Source organism: Hylobates moloch, unplaced genomic scaffold (genome assembly GCF_009828535.3).
Source record: "Hylobates moloch isolate HMO894 unplaced genomic scaffold, HMol_V3 SCAFFOLD_22, whole genome shotgun sequence".
NCBI classification, from domain to species: Eukaryota; Metazoa; Chordata; class Mammalia; order Primates; family Hylobatidae; genus Hylobates; species Hylobates moloch.
Window position 1 is genome coordinate 43,129,885 of NW_026652297.1, and position 24,210 is coordinate 43,154,094.

At 37.2% G+C, this 24,210-nt stretch overlaps 1 protein-coding gene across 7 annotated transcripts in view; it reads right to left on the reverse strand.

The window, feature by feature from the left end:
• Positions 1-24,210, reverse strand: part of NSD3 (nuclear receptor binding SET domain protein 3) — a 114,076-nt gene that overhangs the window by 76,792 nt on the left and 13,074 nt on the right. For all 7 annotated transcript variants that reach the window (XM_058433573.1, XM_032144031.2, XM_032144029.2 and 4 more), the window contains exon 2: positions 1,938-2,656. In XM_058433573.1, the coding sequence (XP_058289556.1) occupies positions 1,938-2,612 (675 nt within the window). In that variant the 5' untranslated portion in view covers positions 2,613-2,656. The remainder of the gene's footprint in view (positions 1-1,937; positions 2,657-24,210) is intronic.

The window sequence follows — 24,210 nt, forward strand, 5'->3', positions numbered from 1 at the left end:
CAGGAGGCTGAGGCAGGAGAATTGCTTGAACCCTGGAGGCGGAGGTTGCAGTGAGCCAAGATTGCGCCACTGTACTCCAGCATGGGCAACAAGAGTGAAACTCCATCTCAAAAACAATAAAATAAAATCTAAACATTCTAATCCTGAGCTATAATAGTTAACTGAAGGTTTATGTGATATAAAGAACTAGGTATAGCATATATCTAACAAAGACAGAACCGGTTTTAGAATCTCATTGCAAAATGACTACTAGAAACATCACTGATTACTCTTTATCTCATTACCCAGTTTTATTGTCTTCATGGCATCTAAAGCTATCTGAACTTATGTACACACATATACATATATGTATATATACATATATACGTGTATATACACATGTATAGGTATGTATATGTATGTGTGTATACATATACATACGTATGTATGTATATGTATGTATACATGTATGTATACATGCATATGTATATATGTATATATGCATATATGTGTGTACATAAGTTCAGATAGCTTTAGATGCTATGAAGACAATATATATGTATATATACATATATACTATATATGTATATATCTATATACATATACATATATACAATATATGTATATATACCTATATACAATATATGTATATATACCTATATACAATATACATTTGTATATATACCTATATACAATATATAGGTATATATACATATACATATATACAATATATAGGTATATATACATATATACACATATATACAATATATAGGTATATATACATATATACATATACATATATACAATATATGTATATATATACACAATATATGTATATATATATACACAATATATGTATATATACATATATACATATACATATATACAATATATATGTGTGCGTATTTTCTGGCTCCCCTCACTAGAATATAAGCATCCTGAGAGCAGGCATCTCTACTTTTCATTCATTGTCATACCTTTAATTCTTAGAGCATTGCCTAGCACACAGTAGGAGAAGTATTTCACCAACATTTGTTAATGAATAAATAAGAAAACTATAAAAAATGAGAAAACATGTTGAAATGTCACACTGGGACTTGTGAGAGTCTAGAACCATTGTGACCTTTACTCCAGAAAAACATCACATATGAGTTGTATGAAGTAATAGAAGCCAGCTACCAAGGAAAAGATGAATAGGTAAGAAGTAAACATTTCTTTGAACAGAAAATAAATTAACTTATTCAGGCATAACACATATAAAAGCAGATAGCTGTCACAAAAATAGTTTTCCCAAGTCAAAGTTTAGAAAACATTTGCAATTTATATTATGAACTCTTCATTTAAGCTGGAATTATTTGTTACATACTGATTATCTTATTGCTAAGCAAATTCACACTGAAATCTCAGATATTAAAAAATTCAGCAGCATATATCTTAAGTTACCTATAAAGGATGACTTTTATAAAAACTCACCTGAAGTTTTAATCAATATTTATTAATACTAACTGATTTTAATAAAAAGATTTCTATTATTTCAGGTTATTTTGTAGCAAACATTAGCAATGAGTGTTAAATCTAAGCTCTACTGGAAAAAGTTGGTCTAAAATAATGAAAACCCAATATAATTAGCTATCTTCTCTTTGCCTTTCCTCTTCATTTTCAAAAACCAACAGTCTATTGTAAGCAAATAAAAATAACCGAGGCCATTAGGACAAAGAAACATAAGCAGCAAGATTTCTTTTACATGTTTTTAAAATATTTCTTAACTAATCATGTCCATTCATATATTCAACAAATACTCAGCACCTATTATAATATTCCAAGCACTTTGCTAGTGGTTAGAAAAAAGAAGTTATCATAAAGATTCATATTTAAAGAGATAAAAACCAAAAAGATCTCTTGAACTTCCAGTAAATGTGAAATATAACAAAATTTTTCAAAACGACTTTTCAACTCACATTTTGTTCCTCTGGTTCTAATTTGGGGATTTTGTGTGACTTGCGCTCTTCAGATCTCGATGAGTCATGCTTGTTGCTTTTTTTCCTCTTTTCTTTTCTGCTTTCATGCTTTGATTTCGTGTGCTCACTTGCCTGTACTTCATTTAAAAGGTCTCCACAAAGGGAAGACTCAAACAATTCCCTGCCATTCTGGATAGTTTTGGTTATTTTTAGTTTAATTTCAGGTGAGCCAGTCTTCTTTGGAATCACAGTTTGTGGTACCGAAGGAGGAGGTGGTGGCTGTGGAGGGGAAGGTTTTTCCAGAATTTCATGTGGTCTTGTGTTTGGAATTTCTGAATGGTAATAGTCAGTGGGGCTAAAGTTTCTAACTGCACCAAAGCCATTGGCTGACCCATTAGGATACTGATTATATGACTGGTATTTGGTTTGAGTTTCATACACACTGATTGATGATGGATACCCATTTGTGAGTGGAGGAAGATCTTCTGTTGTAGCTGGGTACTGAAAGCCTTGCTGCAAGGTAGCTTCATATGGTGTCTGGCCACCATCTTCAGCAATGTCACTGTTGTTATCAAAGGCATCCTCCTGACGGATGTTGGCGGAGTCAATGAGTTGAGGTGGTTGCTGAATTGTGTTTCCCATGATCCCTTGCATGAAAGAGAAAGAGAAATCCATTGTTCTGCTCCAGCATCCTTAACTTTCCCTTTCTCTCATCGGGCCTAAAATTACAAAAAAGGGGATTAGAAGGTGTTAATATTCTCATAGGCTAGAGGCTAATCAACTGAAAACGATTAAACTAAAATGTTTTGAATTCAATTTTCATATCCAGATATGCATAGACATTAAATATTTCTAAAACAGATAACCAATATAATTCTCAGGGCAGATATGCATAGACATTAAATATTTCTAAAACAGATAACCAATATAATTCTCAGGGCAAATACCTTTTATCTTCAATGCTTATCTGTTTGAAATTCCTGATTACTTTCACAACAACTGTGCCAACAAGATTTTATCATCACTGCCAACACACGAAATAGTTTTGACATTCCTTTTTATTTCCCAAGTTAGAGATCGTAAGTCTCAGGTTAAAACTGGTGTTTGCAAAATAAGCAGTGTGCTGACACATATCAATCTGCTTCCATAAGAGCTTCTTTTAAAATCATTCATATTTTGTCCAGTGGTTGTTTTTATTATAAAAATAATAAAATGTTATTGCATTTTTTTTTTTTGAGACAGAGTCTCACTCTGTCATCCAGGCTTGAATGCAGTGGTACAATCATGGCTCACTACAGCCTCAACCTCCCAGGCTCAGGTGATCCTCCCATCTCAGCCTCCCCAGTAGCTGGGACTTAGGCATGCACCACCACGCCCAGCTAATTTTTGTGTTTTTTTGTAAACAGGGTTTCACTATGTTGCCCAAGCTGGTCTTGAACTCTTGGGCTCAAGCAATCCGCCTGCCTCAGCCTCCCAAAGTGCTAGGATTATAGGCATCAGCCACCATGCCTGGCCTGCAAATATTTTAAACACCAACGTGAAAAGGTCTGTTCCTCTCCCCACTTCATTATTCCCACTCTTCTATGCCAAGACAACCACTATAAACACTTTGATGGGTATTCTTTCACATATTTCTCTACATTTTTACATATAAATTTTTAAAATAGGGCTTATTCTGTGACTTGCTTATTTAACTTAACAATATATCCCAGATATACTTCTACATCAGCATGTATAGACAATTTTCATACATATTCATTCTTTAAATGGTTGCATAGTAAACAAACATGGTATTTGTATTTAACCATTTGTGTACTGATCATCAGTTTCTCACAATTGTTTGATATAATAAATATGTCTGCAGAAAACCTCGTTTATTTTTACTTATTTTTCTTTTCTTTACTCTTTTTTTCAAATAGGGACAGGGTCTTGCTATGTTGCCCAGGCAGGTCTCAAACTCCTGGACTCAAGTAATCCTCCTGCTTCAGCCTCCCAAAGTGCTGAGATTATAGGCATGAGTCACCATGCCTGTCCTGAAACATTCTTGAAACTTTGTTTTTGTACACATATATATTTCTATAGGACAGATTTGAAATTTTGAGAGATACTGTAAAATTGTTCTATAGGTTATACTATGTCAATGAACTCTCATACCAATAGTGTGTGCTTCTCTATAGTTGCCAGTATCTACTTATTTTTTTACTGTAATTTCTTTCTTTCTTTACATATATATATATTTTTTATTATTATACTTTAAGTTCTAGGGTACATGTGCACAACGTGCAGGTTTGTTACATATGCATACATGTGCCATGTTGGTGTGCTGCACCCATTAACTCGTCATTTACATTAGGTATATCTACTAATGCTATCCCTCCCCCCTTCCCCCACCCCACAACAGGCCCCAGTGTGTGATGTTCCCCTTCCTGTGTCCATGTGTTCTCATTGTTCACCTATGAGTGAGAACATGCAGGGTTTGGTTTTTTGTCCTTGCGATAGTTTGCTGAGAAGGATGGTTTCCAGCTTCATCCATGTCCCTATAAAGGACATGAACTCATCATTTTTATGGCTGCATAGTATTCCATGGTATATATGTGCCACATTTTCTTAATCCAGTCTATCATTGTTGGTCATTTGGGTTGGTTCCAAGTATTTGCTATTGTTAGTGCCACAATAAACATATGTGTGCATGTGTCTTTATAGCAGCATCATTTATATTCCTTTGGGTATATACCCAGTAATGGGATGGCTGGGTCAAATGGTATTTCTAGTTCTAGATCCCTGAGGAATCGCCACACTGTCTTCCACAATGGTTGAACTAGTTTGCAGTCCCACCAACAGTGTGAAAGTGTTCCTATTTCTCCACATCCTCTCCAGCACCTGTTGTTTCCTGACTTTTTAATGATCGCCATTCTAACTGGTGTGAGATGATATCTCATTGTAGTTTTGATTTGCATTTCTCTGATGGCCAGTGATGATGAGCATTTTTTCATGTGTCTGTTGGCTGCATAAATGTCTTCTTTTGAGAAGTGTCTGTTCATATCCTTCACCTACTTTTTGATGGGGTTGTTTTTTTCTTGTAAATTTGTTTGAGTTTTTTGCCAGTATCCACTTATTTTTAACAAGTGGTATATATAGCAGAAGCATCTGGAGTACTTTTACAAAATATATGTGTCAGGGTCTGTCTCCTGAAGATTCTAATTGAATAAATCTGGGGTGGGGTCCTGGGCATAAGTTTTTTAAGACTATATCCCCGGTAATTTTGATGCATATTCTTGGTTGGATCATTGCATTATAATCTTTCAATTATTGCATCTCCTCTGGTAAGTGTCTGAAGATGCCTACATTATGTAATAACGTTACAATATAGATAAGCATCTGTTAGAAAATGCTACAAGACCACCCTGCCTTGTCATAAGGTTTGACAGGTGCACATCACAGGATAGAAGATTAACGGACAATCCATATATTATTTTGATAATCCCATAAACATTTCTTCTACAAAGTTTTTTTTTTTTGAGACAGAGTCTTGCTCTGTCGCCCAGGCTGGAGTGCAGTGGTGCAACCTTAGCCCACTGCAAGCGCCGCCTCCCGGGTTCACGCCATTCTCCTGCCTCAGCCTCCCGAGCAGCTAGGACTACAGGTGCCCTCCACCATGCCCGGCTATTTTTTTTCTATTTTTTTTAGTAGAGACGGAGTTTCACCATGTTAGCCAGGATGGTCTCGATCTCCTGACCTCGTGATCTGCCCGCCTCGGCCTGCCAAAGTGCTGGGATTACAGGTGTGAGCCATCATGCCTGGCCTCTTCTAGAAAGTTCTAAAGCAGGAAGGACAAACCAGTTTTCACAGCTATATCAACTCTGATGAACTGATTGTAGCTTCCTGGAATACTGTGAAGAAGGATCCTGAGGCTGGGTGCCATGGCTCACACCTGTAATCCCAGCACTTTGGGAGGCCGAGGTGGGTGGATCACGAGGTCAGGAGTTTGAGACCAGCCTGGCCAATACGGTGAAACCCTGTCTCTACTAAAAATACAAAAATTAGCTGGGCATGCTGGCAGTTGCCTGTAATCCCAGCTACTCGGGAGGCTAAGGCGGGAGAATCATTTGAACCCAGAAGGCAGAGGTTGCAGTGAGCAGAGATTGCACCATTGCATTCCAGCCTGGGCAACAGAGTGAGACTCCATCTCAAAAAAGAAAAAAAAAATTATGCAGCCATAAAAAATGATCAGTTTACGTCCTTTGTAGGGACATGGACGAAGCTGGAAACATCGTTCTCAGCAAACTATCGCAAGGACAAAAAACCAAACACCACATGTTCTCACTCATAGGTGGAAATTGAACAATGAGAACACACGGACACAGGAAGGGGAACATCACACACTGGGGCCTGTTGTGGGGTGGGGGAAGGGGGGAGGGATAGCATTAGGAGATATACCTAATGTTAAATGAAGAGTTAATGGGTGCAGCACACCAACATGGCACATGTATACATATGTAACAAACCTGCACGTTGTGCACATGTACCCTAAAACTTAAAGTATAATTAAAAAAAAAAAGGATCCTGAGGCTGCATTCCAGTTTGACTCTGTTAATAACAGAATCATTAACAATGCCTATTATTAATAGATTAACAGACTGATTAACAGTGTCTACCATCTTGGTTCCAGTAGGATCTGCTGTAATAATAAAACAACCCCAAACAGCAAATGGAAGAGGGAAACAAAGCTGACAATACACTTTTCAAGGTGTATCCAATTATACAGCCACTGTTTGTTCTGCTGTTAGCAAATGGAAATGATTTTGGAAACCCTAAAATTACAAACAAATGAATAAGACTGCACACAAGAAATTGAACTGTGTGTACTGCTTTACATTGGTGGGGGGTGGGAGGGATCCAGAGCACTCTCATTTTCTTAGTGTCACCTCAGGGTCAGGCACTTTACACATCAGCTCATTTAATCATCACAACTCTGCAAGATAGGGATTGTGATTTCTGGTTCATAGGTAAAAGAAAGTGAGCTTCAGAGGGGTTAGGTGGCCTGCTTAAACCACAAAGTGGGAGAACTTGAATTTGGATCTAGGCATGTCTGACTCTGAAGTCCATGTTGTGTTTGTTTGTTTTGAGATAGGGTCTCACTCTGTTGCCCAGGCTGGAGTGCAGAAACACACAATCACAGCTCACGGCAGCCTTGACTTCCTGGGTTCAGATGATTCTCTCACCTCAGGCTCCCAAGTAGCTGGGACTACAGGCATGCGCCACACCTGGCTAATTTTTTGTATTTTTTGTAGAGATGGAGTTTCACTATGTTGCCCAGGCTGATCTTGAGCTCCTGATGTCCATGATTTCTACTATTTTATCACTTCTGTTTCCCTCAGCTATCAGTTCTGGGAAAAGAATTCTTTTGTTCAGGTACTTTATTCCTTGGTCACTATCAAAATCACAAATATTCTAATAACCACCATTAACACTTACATAGCACTTTGTATATGCCAGGCACCATTCTAAGTGCTTGACATAAGTACTACATTTAATCCTCCCAACAACATTCATGTAGCTATTATCTCCTATTATACATAGGGAAATAGAGGCCCAGAGAAGTTAAATAACTTGCTCAAGTGCACATGGCTAAGATTCAACCCAAGATTCACCCAGGCAGGAGTGCAGTGGCACGATCTTGGCTCACTGCAAAAAACCGCAGTTCCAGGGTCTGTGCTCTTGATTAGCATACCATATTTACTGACAATGTTTAAGAACTGAAACATTAATTTAACTTTTGGCAAAAATGTATAGCTCGCAGCAACAGACATAAGAAGGAAATGTTTAAAAATTCTGTTAACAAGCATGGAGCAACTACACAGGCAGAATTCAAAAGTTCTCATTTATACCTCCAACTTGAAGGCAAGTCAAATAATGACATCTAACAAGATGCAACCTGTGTTTTTGGTTCTTGTAACTGTCGTATACAAGATCAGCTTCCAGATTCGTCTCCCAAATTATAGTCTTCAGGGTTTTTCAGGCATATGTATTCGGAGACTGAGATTTCTGATGCTTTTGACTGAGTTTCAAACACAAAAAGTTTTATATTTTCCCCTTTTCCTGTCTTCTCTAGCCCTAACTCCAAATATTTCATTTTAGTCTGAACTAAGAAAATAACATTACCTTCTTATAATTACACAGGAGTCCACGGAGTGAACACATATACATTCGTATCACAGAGTGTTTTCATATATATTTGTATTTGATCCTCAAAACAACTCTGTCAGACTGACAGGGCAAGCTGTGCATTAACTTCATTTTTTAGGTAACTACATAGAACACTTCAAATACTGACTTTCCAAGACCACAAAGCTAATTAGTGATAAAGCTTGAAAAATAATCAGTCTCCTGATTTCTAATCCTGTGCTCTTTTTCACAACATCCCACCGCCAGAGAATAACCAACTACTTAAGGACAACTACACTAAACGTTAAAAGTCATTAGTTCAAAACTGAATGCACTGTGCTTTTCCTAGTGCAATGTCCCTTTCAGACTACCCCAGTCTGTCATTGCTTCCACCACTTTTCTAGCTTCCCAGACTAGAAATCTCAGGCTCATAGGTGATTGATTCTTCCCTCTTTGTTAAGCCATAAAACCAGTCATTTAGCAAATCTTGCATTTTCTTCCTTTGAAGTATTCTTCCCAGTGCTTAAACCGAATCTAAAGTGAGGAAATAATCAGACAAATCCAAAATGGGGGATATTCTCCCAGACAACTGGCCTGGGCTCTTCAAAAAGGCTAATGTCTAAAAAAAACAAAAGGTGGAAAGACTATTCTAGATTAAAAGAGACAAGATTTATCAACCCAATACAATGCAAGAATTTTGATTAAATCCTGGATTTAAATACACACAAACACACAGATTAAACAGATATTGTGGAGATAACTAGAGAATTTTAAAATATGAACTGGCTTTAAACAATGGAGCTATTAATTTCAAGGTCCTGATAATGCTATTCTGTTTATATACGAGAATGTTCTTATTCTTAGGAGAGCTATGCTGAAATACGTGATAAAGAGATAAAGTGTCATGGTATCTACAACTTTCAAATGGTTGAGGATTTTAAAAACGGTACATATACCTAAAGTAAAGCAAATGAGACAAAATTTTAACAACTGGCGAATCTAGGTGTTGAATGTAATATTCTTTTAACTTTTCTAAAGGTTTGAAAATTTTTAAACTGAAAAGTTTGGGGAAAAAAAAAACATGATTTGGCTAGTGTTTGGAAGAAGTACTAAAAATAAAAAGCTACAGGTACCTAAAGTGGTATGAGCCTCCATTAAATTCTGGTGCCATGTTCTAAGCAAACAAGCTAAAGGGGCCACATTGTTATATTTTCTAGAAACCGTAAGCATGAAGAGGGCCATACTTCCTCATATTATGCCTCCAAATAATACAACAATGCAATCAAGAAAGCAGTTTTGGTAGTTCATAAAAACAGATATTTTGGGACTACGTGTAAATTTCTTTACATAGTGATTTTTATGGGCAGTGGAGTCTGGCGGCCAGCCTTCACACAGCAGACATACCAACTGATACAATGGTTAAGACCTTACTAAATTAGGAGGCTCTACTGAGCACCATGCTTGAGAGTACAGGTTCAGAATCAAACTAAGTTCAAAAGCATACTTCAAGTCCTGCTGGCTGTGTGACTTTAGGCAACTTATTTAGTATCTCTAATCCTCAGTTTCCTTAGCCAGAAATTGTGGATACCTGTAATTGTGTACCTTGTACAGGGCGGCCGTAAGAATTAAGAGTTAATCCATCAACAGCACTTAAAACAGTGCCTGGCATACAGTTAGAGCCTGGCCACTTGTTGGCTATTATTATCATTCATTGCAATGCTGGGCACACAGAACTGGTAAAAAGTTAAAAAAAAATCACCGACCTAAAGGTACTTTCAATCTCTTTAGCAAGATAATGTAAGATTTTGTGAGTAAGACATATAAAATAGTAGCAAGCAATGTGAAACAGAAGGTCACTAAGAATTGAATTGTGTTACTACTACAATTATAACAGACATCTGAGCAGAAGAAAAATGCTGGGCAAGGAGGCATTTAGGCCATGAGAAACAAGTAGGATGTGGAAGTAAGATGTTCTTCACACATTGCTTTTCAAACTACTTGGATAGGCCATCAGAAATTCTTACACCTTTGTCCTTAATAAATTCCTGATAAAGATAGTGTGTTCAATTTATTTTTAAAGCAATAATATTAATGGCTAACATTTGAGAGCTTAATGTCAATAGTATTCTAAACATTTTACATTTGTTATATTATTTTACTTCACAGAACACCCCTTTGAGGAAATACTATTACTATCCCATTTTACAAATGAAAAATCAAGGCCAGTATGATCAAATAACTTGCCATAGTCTGAGATCAAGTAAATGGAGGGTTCAAACACACACACTGTTCCACAGCATTGGCTCTTAACAAGTAAGCTTACTTCCCACAATCCCTAAATATGTAAAGTAAACAACAACAGAACCTCACTTCACACTTCTCCACTCCCACTCCCAGAGTTAACTAACAATTTGGTGGGAGACTAAATAACTGTACTAATCTATCCATTCTAATATGTACTTTCAAGTAAATGAAATCATCACATAAAGCCATTTCTGATAAATTCATCCTCTGAACAATGTTTCTAGGCTAATTTTTTAAAAAAGATAAATCAATCAATGAATACTTCTAATTTTGCTGAAACTATACAGTTTTAAATAAGCAAAAAAAAGTTGAAAATTATCAATCAAAGCTTTAGTGCTCTTATTATTTACCAACTTATTCATGGTGGTGGGGGGTGGTGCGCTGATAATAGAAAAGTTTATAGAATCCTAAGCCAAATCACAGATACAGAGTTGAAAAAAACAAAAACAGGAAAAGAAATCAAGCCAGGCATGGTGGCTCATGCCTGCAATCCCAGCACCTTAGAAGGCTGAAGTAGAGGGCCTGTTTGAGGCCAGGCATTCAAGACCAGCCTGGGTGACACAGTAAAACTCTTTCTCTAAAATAAAAAAAAGAGCAAGAGGGAGAAAGAAAGAAATCATGTTACGTGCTTCAGAGGAACAACTTGAGCCTATAAATATCAATTAAGTATTCATAATGTGCTAAATTTATAGTTTAAGTCACTATAACAAATTCATAAACAATTATTTCTGTGGAATGTATTGCTAGATTCTACTTTATAGAATTACATGTTGTGCTGTATATATTCATTTTTTTCTATGTTTAAAATGCCAGTCTCTTCTCAATAATAGAAACTTTATATTTAATTATACTTAAAAATTCCTTAGGCTGGGAGCAGTGGCTTATGCTTGTAATCCCAGCACTCTGGGAGGGTGAGGTGGGTAGATCACCTGAGGTCAGGAGTTTGAGACCAGTCTGGCTAATATGGCGAAATCCCGTCTCTACTAAAAATACAAAAATTAGCCAGGCATGGTGGTGTGCACCTGTATTCCCAGCTACTTGGGAAGCTGAGGCAGGAGAATTGCTTGAATCCGGGAGGCGGAGGTTGCAGTGAGCCAAGATCGCACCACTGCACTCCAGCCTGGGTGACAAAGCGAGACACCATCTCAAAAAAAAAAAAAAATTCCTTACATTGATATCATTATTTAAGCCTTTTGGAATTAGAAGTGGTTTTAAGATGTCATCTAAATTGTCTATTTCTGTTTTCAGACCCAGCTACTCTACATACACATTCCTAGGTTAATTTGTAAATCTAACCACAACACTTTCCTGATTAAAATCCTTCAATGGTTTCCCATTGCCCAGAAAAAGGCCAAGCACTTAGACTGACAGATCATATAAGGCCCTCCAAGCAAGGTCGTTAACCTACCTCTTCAACCTCAAGTCATTTTTGTACTCTAGTAACATAAAATCACTGGAAATTTCTGTGCACACCATGATTTCACTCCTCTGTGCCTTTACTAATGTTACATCCTATCCATAATATACCCTTTTCCTTTTTTATTTTTTTTGCTTGACTCTTAACCATCTTTTGAGCTCAGAATGTCACTTCCAAGAAGTAGTCACTTAAGCTCTAAGTTAGTCTAAGTAACTTTCTTCTGTGTTCTAAGATATTCTATGCGTGCCTCTCAGAATTAATCATAAAACAATCTGTTTATGTGAGTTTTCTTAAGAGCAGGAAGTAATGTTATTCCCATATATGCTCTTGGAACCTAACTCAAAGGCTCAGAGGAGGGGCTTCAATGAATCTTTTAAACTAAACTGCATAAACTTAAAGAAGTTATTTTATATAAATGAAATGCTTCACAGAGCTGCTGTGGGTCTTTGCATGGAGGTAGTAACAGAATAAAAAAGCAGTTACAATCTCCTCAGGTAATATCCTTGGTAAAATGAGACTAACAACTAGCTCACTTAGATGCCACTGAGATTCTCTTTAGTTCTAGACTTAACTTTCATGAAGGTTTAAAGTTCCAAGAGACTGGAATGAAGTCAAATAAACTTCCAGAGGGAGTGTTAACCCAACCAAAGACCCAGATATATTAAAAAAAGAAACTCTTATGAATATATATATTTAAAACCTTATTAATGTAGATCTGAAATTCAGAACGTAGAAGCTCTCAAAATATAATCGTCATAGTTGTAGTTAACTGAATCAGCATGAAAATCAGTCTATTTTCCAAAGCTGTTCTAGTAAACATAATCAACCATACTATAAAACAAAGTATACTTGATAGATGTACATTAGAATTTTTACAGCTAGAAAAAAACAGTGGAATATAATATGATTTTCACAACACAGAGGAAGAGGTGGTGGTCTTCCTTCACCCCAAGATAAACAAGGGATCCAGATGTTTCTTTATATGAACTGTCGCAAGGAATATTTCTCAAGGTTTATGATAAATCCACACTCAATGTGTTTCCATAGTAACAGGAATGGAGTACATGCAGACAGCCTATAGTAATGAACCAGCTATGCTGGTTCTTGAAAACCTGGCATGTTTGGCAATTTATGCAGCAAAAACATTATTTAAAAAAATTTTTTTTAAGATACACAAAGTTAAAAAACTAGAGGGTCATTTTGTTTTAAATGCAGGACATAAAGACAAGCTTAAGCATAGATTCTGTGAAGTATGAAGAGAAAGCTATCAAATATATTCATATACTAATTTCTAACTGAATGATCACTTAATGTTTTAGTGATCCTGTATTTGGATCCTGTCTTTGAAATCAATTTAATATGTACATACATGCAAAGCCCCCCTAAAAACATCTTCTGAATGTGACTCACATTTGATCACAGAATATAAAGATCTCCAGGTGACAGCATCAAGGGAGATTCTCGTTTTACAATTCTTCCCCAAATTGACACCACGAAGAAAATGGGGGGAAAGGAACAGTTAATTTTTTTTAATATGCTCCATTATTTTCAGTACATGGGTTTGGTAGGGTGAAACCAGAAACTCTATAAAGAAAAAATGCATAACTATAGAAAGATGCTAAAATCCTCTAATGTCAGTTTTTAAAAAAGACTCCATTCTTTCTGGTTCTGTGTTCTACTAATATTTTAATCTAAGTATATAAGTTATAAATTCTGGTATTGCCCATTTAGGTTTTCATAATTAAAAAATTTTTAGTAATATAGTAACAAATGTGTATTGTTTAAAAATAATGGAGGTATGTTTTTAATGCTATTTATTGTGAAACTGCAAGCCCCTCATCCCTTTTTGAAGTAGTACATACATATTTTTAAAGGACCCAAACACATACCTTTAAAAATCAGCAAAACGAAACTGCTATGAAGTATGAACAAAAGCAAAAGTCAATTTCTACCCTTAGGACAGGGCACAAATTACACTAAAAATCAATATTCTTCCTTTGCAAGCCATGAGTCCTTTCTAATTACATTTTTAAATTCACCCTCACCCCACACGTACACAAGAAAAAGCAGAGATGGGGGTGTGGACTTCTGGGGGAAACAAAAAGTAAAAACCAACCACCTGGTTCTAAGAACTTGACCACGCCCCTATGGTACCAAAAAGGAAATGAACAAAAATATTTGTCTTTTATTCACTAAAAGCAGCTAGAATCGATAGGATCTAATCTAGCCCTCACTACAGACAAAAGCAATACCAAATTTGGTACAGTGACTATACAACTCAATGTTAACTTTCAAACAAAACGGATCCTGCCTGAAAATGTTTTGTCAAGGAAGTAAAAATGAAATTACGAATGCAAGTGATTGTTCTATTTGTCTTTAGATTATTTTATCCTTTGAGGGAACAAACACCATCTATAAAATAGATCTCACTATTTCATCCACAAACAAAATACAGTGCTTTTAGTGGCATCCAAGTGTTATACAGTTGGCAGTTACAGTTATCCAAAAAGTCTGAACCACAATAGTACAAATGCAAATTATTTCTCACTAAAATGTTGGCATTTCCTCTCAAACAATTTTTTTTTTTTTTTGAGACAGGGTCTCAGTATGTCACTGAGGCTGGAGTACAGTGGCACAATCACAGCTCATGGCAGCCTCAACTTCCTGGGCTCAGGTGATTCTCCCACCTCAGCCTCCCAAGTAGCTGGGACTATAGGCGTGCACTACCATGCCTGGCTAATTTTTAAAATTTGTTGTAGAGACAGAGTTTTGCCATGTTGCCCAGGCTGGTCTTGAACTCCTGGACTCAAGCAATCCTCCCACTTTGGCTGGGATTACAGCCATGAGCCACTGTGCCAGTCCAAACAATTTCTTAAATTCCCATGGTAATGCATATACTTGGACTTCTCAGATTCAAAGGCTATTACATATTAATTTTATAAGCACTTAACATATTTTTAGTTCTCCTATAGCTTTTTTTAATGAAAACTTGAGGATGTCAAAATTATGAGGTTTGAAAAGACTGCTGGTCAAACTCTGAATCATTTAAAAAGGTTTACTACCATTCTGGTTGAGGCTGACTCTTTCAAAGTTTAAGGCTATGATTTAGGGGAAAACATTTTCCTGCACTACTTTTCGGCAGTTATACTAATAAAATATCAATTCTCCAAATGACAAAAAGGGCTTACAGCATTTTAGTATGTAAAACAAATGTTCTATATTAGTAAACCTTATCTGTATATCTTGACTTAAAGGTACTTTCCGTGGTAGCCTTTTAGAAAGAATTCTAAGCTGCTGACTAATTTCTGGGTTAAACTGGAAAATCTGCTTGCTTAAAAAATAAACAATTTGGGAAAAATACATTCCCTTTATATTTTCATGTAATTTTACTCACTTTCCTCCAAGACGTGAAGCAAATTATGTCATTTTTGTATAATTACTAACCACATGCATCCAAAACAAAGTAGTCTAGCTCCATCTATATATAATAAACTCAAGATGTATCAACAGAAGTTACCATTCCAGAACAGGACTTGTTATATGACATTTAGTCATTAAATAACTAAGCAAAAGCATAAGAAGGACCACTCTTTTCAATAAATGAAGGAGAAATAATTTTTCTTTTGAGACAGAGTCTCACTCTGTCACCCAGGCTGCAGTGCAGCGGCAGGATCTTGGCTCACTACAACCTCCGCCTCCGAAGTTTAAGTGATTCTCCTGCCTTAGCCTCCCGAGTAGCTGGGATTACAGGCACGTGCCACCAAGCCCGGCTAATTTTTGTATTATTAGTAGAGACGGGGTTTCATCATGTTGGCCAGGCTGGTCTCAAACTCCTGACTTCAAGTGATCCACCCGCCTTGGCCTCCCAAAGTGCTGGGATTACACGTGTGAGCCACCACGCCCAGCCTAATTTTGGCATTTTTAGCACAGACAGGGTTTCACCGTGTTGGCCAGACTAGTCTCCAACTCCTGGCCTCAAGCAAGCTGCCTGCCTTGGCCTCCCAAAGTGCTAGGCTTATAGACACTGCTCCTGGCCAGAAATAAATTATGTTTGATACTTGAACAATAAAAGCAAAAGACAGAAAGGGGCCGGGCGCGGTGGCTTACACCTGTAATCCCAGCACTTTGGGAAGCCGAGGGGGGTGGATCACGAGGTCAGGAGATCGAGACCATCCTGGCTAACGCGGTGAAACCCCGTCTCTACTAAAAATACAAAAAATTAGCCAGGCGTGGTGGCAGGTGCCTGTAGTCCCAGCAACTCAGGAGGCTGAGGCAGAAGAATGGCGTGAACCTGGGAGGCGGAGCTTGCAGCGAACCGAGATTGCGCCACTGAACTCCAACCTGGGCGACAGAGCGAGACTCCGTCTCAAAAAAAAACCCAAAAAGACAGAAAGGGACAAGTGTCCTGGATGACAAAGGAAAATATCTAGGGTTAAGAAGCTGGGGGTGTGACGACGGGGAGAGAGGATGCAGGGGACCTCAGGCATTTTTGGCTTAGAAAACAAGTTCTAACCTGTAGTGGAAGAGAAAGGAGCTCCTTTCCAAAGACCTACTATAAACCAGTACCTAAAGACTTCCATTGAGAACCTTCTTGGCTTCTTAATATCACAGGTTTCAAATGATCTAGATTTTTAGAAGGGCTTTTCTTCATATGTTGCAAAACCAAATTATAAGTATTTAATGAAAGCACACTATAAAATTCCAGGAAATAAAAACAACTTATATGCCAGAGAATATGGACAGACTGAAAGTTAGAGGACATGAAACTAGTTCATCCTTGAATTCCCAGAGCCAACTATAGTGCCTGGCACATTATCAATAAACAAATCAATCCAAAACAGAATAGAGTATTACAGTAAGGCGGGGGTGGGGTGGGGGGAGGGGGGTCACAAGATTGGATTAACAATTTAAATAGTTTAATATGTGCTAATACCATTAAGTAGTATTATTGAAATATCACAGGCTGTTTTTTAATGGCATGGATTTTGAACTGAGTGTACAGATTTGCTTTTTCCTTCCTAAGAAAGGCCTCATAAATGTAACATCACTCAGAGGAAAACACAAAAAAATTTTGCCCCAATTATTTTTAAACTTTTTAAAAAGTTTAGTATGTAATTTTTTAATTTTAGCAAGTAATCTTTTCATTAGAAAATTAAAATTAGATATGTTATTAAGTGCTGAAAATACAGTGTAAATACATCATCCAAAAGAATCACAACTTGACAAGAATTTTTTTCCAAGAAACTTTAAACATTTACATAACCACATTAAATATGATATGCTCTACCATGAATCTAATAATAATTCTACAAGCATATATAAACAATTGACAACATATTGTGATTCATATTTTCCTAAACAGTGGGGATATTATGACATGAAGCTTTGTCTTTTGTATCAGTATACAAAACCTACATTCACTATGAACAGAATAAGAGAAACTGTCACAACATCATCACTGTAGAACATAACACATGATGAGAATCTGAAACTCTAAAAAGACTTCCTTTTTTGTATCATTTATAGACTAATACAAAACCTGTGCTCAACATAAAATCAATTTATTTTGGAATGTCACGAGATATTTAGGTGTCTTTGAGTAACTTCAGTGCTCAGAGAATTGCCAAATGTGCGCTGATAACTGAAGTTCAGATTTATCTTTAGTTTCCAAAGTGAAGTGTAGCAGTGCCTTCAGTCATGGAAAGAAAAACAAAACAAAACTACTTCCATGTTAACGAAGGTACTGCGTACTTCTACATCTTGCTCACTGCTGTATCCCCATCCCCTAGTATGTGAAGGAAGAAAGCTGCTAAATGAACATAGGAATGGCAGCAAACACAATGCTGCAATGGAGAGATTATCCTATACTACTGAGGTGGACCCAACATAATCACAAGGATCCTTATCATCCTTTTGGTGGGAAGGATCAGAGTCAGAGAGAGATTTGAAGACTGCTGACTTTGAAAATGGAGGAAGAGGGCCGGACATGGTGGCTTATGCCTGTAATCCTAGCACTTTGGGAGGCAGAGGCGGGGGCTCACTTGAGGTCAGGACTTTGAGAGCAGCCTGGCCAACATGGTGAGACTCTGTCTACTAAAAATACAAAAATTAGCTGGGCATGGTGGCGCGTGCCTGTAGTCCCAGCTACTCTGGAGGCTGAGGCAGGAGAATCACTTGAACCTGGGAGGCAGAGGTTGCCATGAGCTGAGATTGCACCTGCACTCTAGCCTGGGTAACAGAGTGAGACTCCATCTCAAGAAAAAAAAAAAAAGGAAGGAAACAGCTAGATAAATCAAGGTAACAGTTTCTCTCCTAGAGCCTCCAGAAGGAACGCAGCTCTGCCGCCAACACCTTGATTTTAGTCCCATGTCAGACATCAAGAAATGTAAAAGAATAAATCTGTGTGGTTTTAAGCCATTAAGTTTGTTGTAATTTGTTACAGCAGCAACAAGGGTTTTTCTGAAAGCCTTTCCACTCACTTGGTTGTCTTCAGTTTCAGGAGCATCCCTATAAACAGAAGGAGGGGACTCCTTAGATTCATTAACCTAAGATTTGGGGTACCCAAAATAGAAATATCACTTAAAAAAGAAGTCTTAGGCTAGGTGCGGTGGCTCATGCCTGTAATCCCAGCACTTTGCGAGGCCAAGGTGGGCGGATCACTTGAGGTAAGGAGTTCGAGGTCAGCCTGGCCAAACTGGTGAAACCCCGTGTCTACTAAAAATACAAAAAAAAAAATTAGCCAGGCATGGTGGTGCGCGTCTGTAGTCCCAGCTACTCAGGAGGCTGAGGTGGAAGGATTGCTTGAACCTGGGAGATAGAGGTTGCAGTAAGCCAAGATCGTGCCACTGCACTCCAGCCTGGGTGACAGAGTAAGACTCCGTCTCAAACAACAACAACAAAAGAAGTCTTGCCCCATTGCAACATAAATAGTTCTATCTATAGATACAGGCATGATGATGTGACCTACAATTTGTCCCTGGACAACCAGGAAAAGCCATTAGATTTTAACTGCTGGTAGGGTGTTACTGTCATCTCTCACATAAGCAGAAGAAATGGAAAGGATTTCTCCCATTTCGTTGGCACAGCTGCCGCAGCTTTCTATGCTCTGGAGTTTACTCTCATTCTAGGGGTAGACCTGATACAGATAACAAAATGGCAGTCAAGCCACTACTATGCATGACATAATAAAATGCTATGGGTCCTTTTACTACTAAAACATCTGTTTAAGATTTTCAATTTCTGACAACCAAAATCTCTGGGCCACACTGAATTTTGTGGCTGATTTTCATAAAAATATATAGGGAGAAACAAAACTTGTAGTAATAAAGACAGCACTATAGTAAGAATCATTTTTTAAAGTCTTGTTAATTTAAACATATAATAGTCACAGTTTTAAGAAAAGCCCCTCATAGCCATCACAAAGAATTATATTAATCCAACATTTTTTCTAAAGAATAACCACTAGGTGGAAATTTATTTTGTAAAGATAAATAATGTGCAAGTTTCCTAAATAAATAGACTTTCAATCACATTTTAAAACACTACTCAAGAACAGGCATTTGAGTAAATCCCATAACCTCTGTTTTCCCAAATAAATGAGATTGACTAGTCAAAAACTGACCACGGAAATATTTTCTCATGTTTGTTTCCCTTTTCCAGCTCTACAAGGCGGATAGAATTTATTTAGTATATATCGTATGTCTGGACAAAAGTTTTGTTTTTAATTGAGTTCCCAGAGAAACATTTCTATACAAAATTAAACTAACCAGCTTGAATCACCCACACCAACACTTCCAAGATAAGCAAAAGCTGAGTCTCACCTTGCCTATTCCCAGACTCCAAGTGCCATGTTATATATCTTTCCCCTTGTAGAGTCCTATTTTTGTTTTTGTCTGTGATGTGGTTCACTACAGAACACCAACTATGTACCAGACCCTGTTCTAGATCTTGGGAAATCCAAGATCTAGTTTCTTGGAGAAATAAGATTCTAGTCTCATGGAGCTAAAATAAACAAGGAAATTTCAGATAGTGATATGCTACTATAAAACAGGGTAATACAATACAGGGACAGGGGGCTGGATTCTTTTCTTTGGAGACGGAGTCTCGCTCTGTCACCCAAGCTGGATTACACTGGCACGATCTCAGCTCACTGCAACCTCTGCCTCCCAGGTTCAAGCGATTCTCTTGCCTCAGCCCCCAGAGTAGCTGCAATTACAGGTGCCCGCCATCATGCCTGGCTAATTTTTGTATTTTTAGTAGAGACGGGGTTTCCCCATGTTGGCCAGGCTGGTCTCGAACTCCTGACCTCAAGTGCTGGGATTACAGGCGTGAGCCACCGCACCCGGCTTAGATTCTTATTAAAAAAACTAATGAAACCAAAACCAGGAATCAGTCATATAGAGAGGCTGGAAAAAGACAAGGAAAAAGATGATCATCAGGTAATATCTTTTATTTCCTTTGAAGTTCACTCTGTTTCAGAGGCTTCTGAGTTATGGCTATAGTAAAAAGATTTAAATTATGGTTTACTCAAGTATTCCATGTAGTATAAAGTTTAAATCTTAAGTGTTATGTAAACATAACTGGTCCAAAATATACTGAAATGGAACTCTTGGGAGGCTGAGGCATGAGAATCATTTGAACCTGGGAGGCGAAGGTTGCAGTGGGCCAAGATCGCACCTCTGCACTTCAGTCTGGGTGATAGTGTGAGACTCTGTCTCAAAAAAAAAAAAAAAATGCTGAAATGAAGGCAATGCATTCTGTATTTAAATCATTTTGTTGGTCAGCAATCTATAGTCTGCTAGTAATTGCACTGATTAAAAGACTTAAAATATTCCAGCTTTCAAACAACTATTATTGATAAGTTATAGTTATCTTTCTTTCCCATGAAGAATTTATTTACCACCTAACATAGCAAACACACTGGAAAAATGAGATTTTAAACATCTAGCCCACAAAAACACACAAATATAGTAATCACAAGGCAAAGAATGTACAATTATGTTCACATCTACTTAATTCTTTTTTTTTTTTTTTTTTTTTTTGAGACGGAGTCTCTCTCTGTCGCCAGGCTGGAGTGCAATGGTACGATCTCAGCTCACTGCAACCTCTGCCTCCTGGATTCAAGCAATTCTCTGCCTCGGCCTTGCGAGTAGCTAGGACTACAGGCGCCTGCCACCACACCTGGCTAATTTTTGTATTTTTGGTAGAGACGGGGTTTCATCATGTTGGCCAGGATGGTCTTGATCTCTTGACCTCATGATCCGCCCGCATCAGCCTCCCAAAGTGCTGGGATTACAGGTGTGAGCCACCGTGCCCAGCCTATATCTACTTCTTTCCCTTCACTAAGAATAGCTAATTCTGGGCTAACCACATGTAGCTATTTAAATCTAAACAAGTTGAAATTAAATTACATTAAAAATTTAGTTCCTCAGTTACACTGGCCATATTTCAAGCATTCAACATCAACATGTGGCTAAGGTTACCATATTGGTCAGTGCAGATACAGAATATTTCTGTCATCACAGAAAATTCTATTAGACAGTGCTGATCTACATTATTTTTCAAATTTTACCTTAACAAAAACATCCTTTAAAAGCTTATAAAAATAAGAATTACAAATTTTTAAAGAAATCTGTTAATATTACTGTGATGCTAGAAAGAAGTCACATAAGAGGAAGTTCAGCAAATAGATATCTATGCCAGAGTAAGACAAACTCATATACCTAGGGACAAGCAAAATGTCCACAAAGTAGAAGGATGTACTCTAACATTGGTCTTAGAGTCATGAGACTTGAATTTTAGGGCTGCTTCTACCTCTAACTTAGCTGCATAAATTCTGAGGACAGACAGTATCTTTGGGTTTTCATTTAACATCATAAGAAAGGTTGGATCAGGTGATCCACATATATAAAATGACCATGAAAAATGGGAAAATGAGCTGTGATTCCTCCTACTATCAATACATAAGTGTAGGGCTTGAGTTTTCATTCTGAAAAGAATATATATATATATATGTGGTTAAAATACTAACTTTTGGCCAGGTGTGGTGGCTCATACCTGTAATCCCAGCACTTTGGGAGGCCAAGGCAGGCAGATCACTTGAGGTCAGGAGTTCAAGACCAGCCTGGCCAACATGGTGAAACCTTGTCTCTACTAAAAATACAAAAATTGGTTGGGTGTGGTGGTGCATGCCTGTGGTCCCAGCTGCTAGGGAGGCTGAGGAGGGAGAATCACTTGAACCCAGGAGGTGGAGGTTGCTGTGAGCCGAGATTATGCCACTGTACTCCAGCCTGGGTGACAGAGTGAGACTCTGTCTCAAAAAAAAATTAATAAAAAACCAACTTTAAATCTTATCTACCACCTTAACATTATTTAAGATGACCATTATTTGTAATATCAAACAATTATATGAAATTCACAACCAATACACTTAGCTACATAAATAGGATTTTAGGGAGTAAAATCAGCATGGCCACCATAATTCTCTTTACAAAATCCTAGTAAGGAATCATGGTGTGTTAGAGAAGTTGTATGTTTTCTTTTAACTTTTTTTTAACTTTTCTGAGTTTAAACTACTAATAGAGCAAAATATCTTTTTTTTTTTTTTTTTTTTTGAGACAGAGTTTTGCTCTTGTTGCCCAGGCTGGAGTGCAGTGGCACGATCTCGGCTCACTGCAACCTCCGCCTCCAGGGTTCAAGTGATTCTCCTGCCTCAGCTTCCCAAGTAGCTGGGATTACAGGCATGAGCCATCACACCCAGCTAAAGGGGGTTACACCATGTTAGTCAGGCCGGTCTCGAACTCCTGACCACAGGTGATCCACTCGCCTCGGCCTCCCAAAGTGTTGGGATTACAGGTGTGAGCCACTGTGCCAGGCAGCAAATTATCTGTAAAGAATAACTGTGCTACTCCATAATCTGTTTAACTTTAGTGTTGTCACCTCAAATATTTTCTGAAATGTGTTCACTTTAAATTTTCCACTAAAAATTTAGAGAAAGATGTTTAGAGAAGGATGATGATTAAAGACATTAAAATATCCTGAATTAGGAAGTAACCTGCGTGAAGTAGAACTTAGTTAACAAAATACAAAATAGAAAACAACAACAACAAAAAAGTATTTCATTTAACCATAAATCCTGTCACTAAATTCAATCATACAGTTTTCACTTGACTATGATTCCATTAAGTTATACAACATTTTAGGTTGCTTTGTAGTTCGTATTTTTCTCCTGACTAAACCACATTACTATTGAACTACCTTTTACCGATACAAAACTTACTAGTAAAACACCGTTTCCCTTATCTATCTAGTTTAACCTCAACTGTCTTCGCTTTGTTGTTGACCACACCTGGCAACAACAGACGTGGTATTACCACTTGAAGGAAATTACATTATTTTCCAATCCTTTACAGCAAGGGTAGTTGCTCACAATGAAAATTACTACAAACAACTTTCATCAGTCATCTTGTTCCATTCACTATGAAATCTAGTAAACTAACAAATTCATCCACATATTTTCCTACCTATTTCCTGGACAAACTTTTAAATTATGGTAAAATGGTTTGAGATTGGTTCTTAAAATTTTGCAAGCATTCAAATTTACTTTCTTTTAGCTTGTATCCTCCATTCCCCCAAAAAAGGCAAAAGAGAATGTATGCCAAAGATGATATGTAGTTTTTAAAGCACTAAGCAATTTATTATATCTAAATAATAATTTACTAAGTTTATCTTTTCTATAAAGACCAGTTTGGGTTTTGTTTTTTTTGTTTATCGCTTTAGTATTTTAGGTTCAACATGTAGTATTTTAGTATTCAACGTGTAGTTTTCAAAATAAGCAATAAAAGTTAGAAAATTCAGAATTTCATACTATATATCCAAATTTCACATCACCTATTTGTTTAATCAGAGCAGCAAGCTTTGGTGAAGCTTTAGCCATCATGAGTTGTAATAAAACAGTGGAAGTAAAATTGGACTGGAAAGTTAACTTCATGTTCAAACTTGAACCAGCACGAATTCTCTTACCAATTAAGAAAAACTCATATAACCTAGGCAAAGATTCTCTTCAGGTATTAGTTGATGTTCAACTTTTAACTTCTATGAAAGTGAGTTTAGCCAATTGAGTTCAGTTCTTTTTCCATTAAACATGTGACTAAAGACTACTTCATTTTGTGTACACTATTTTTCTTCTATTAAAAAAGTTATTCATTATCAACTATGTGTCTGGTACAGTTCTACACACACTCTAGTACTTCTAATTTGAATCCCTGTAACTCCAAGAATAATTTTCATTTGCACTTTTAGAGATAAGAACACTGATCTTCAGTGGTAAAGTGAAGTGGGGATAGGAACTCAGATCTCCTTGACTCTTGCCCTATACTTCACTGCCCT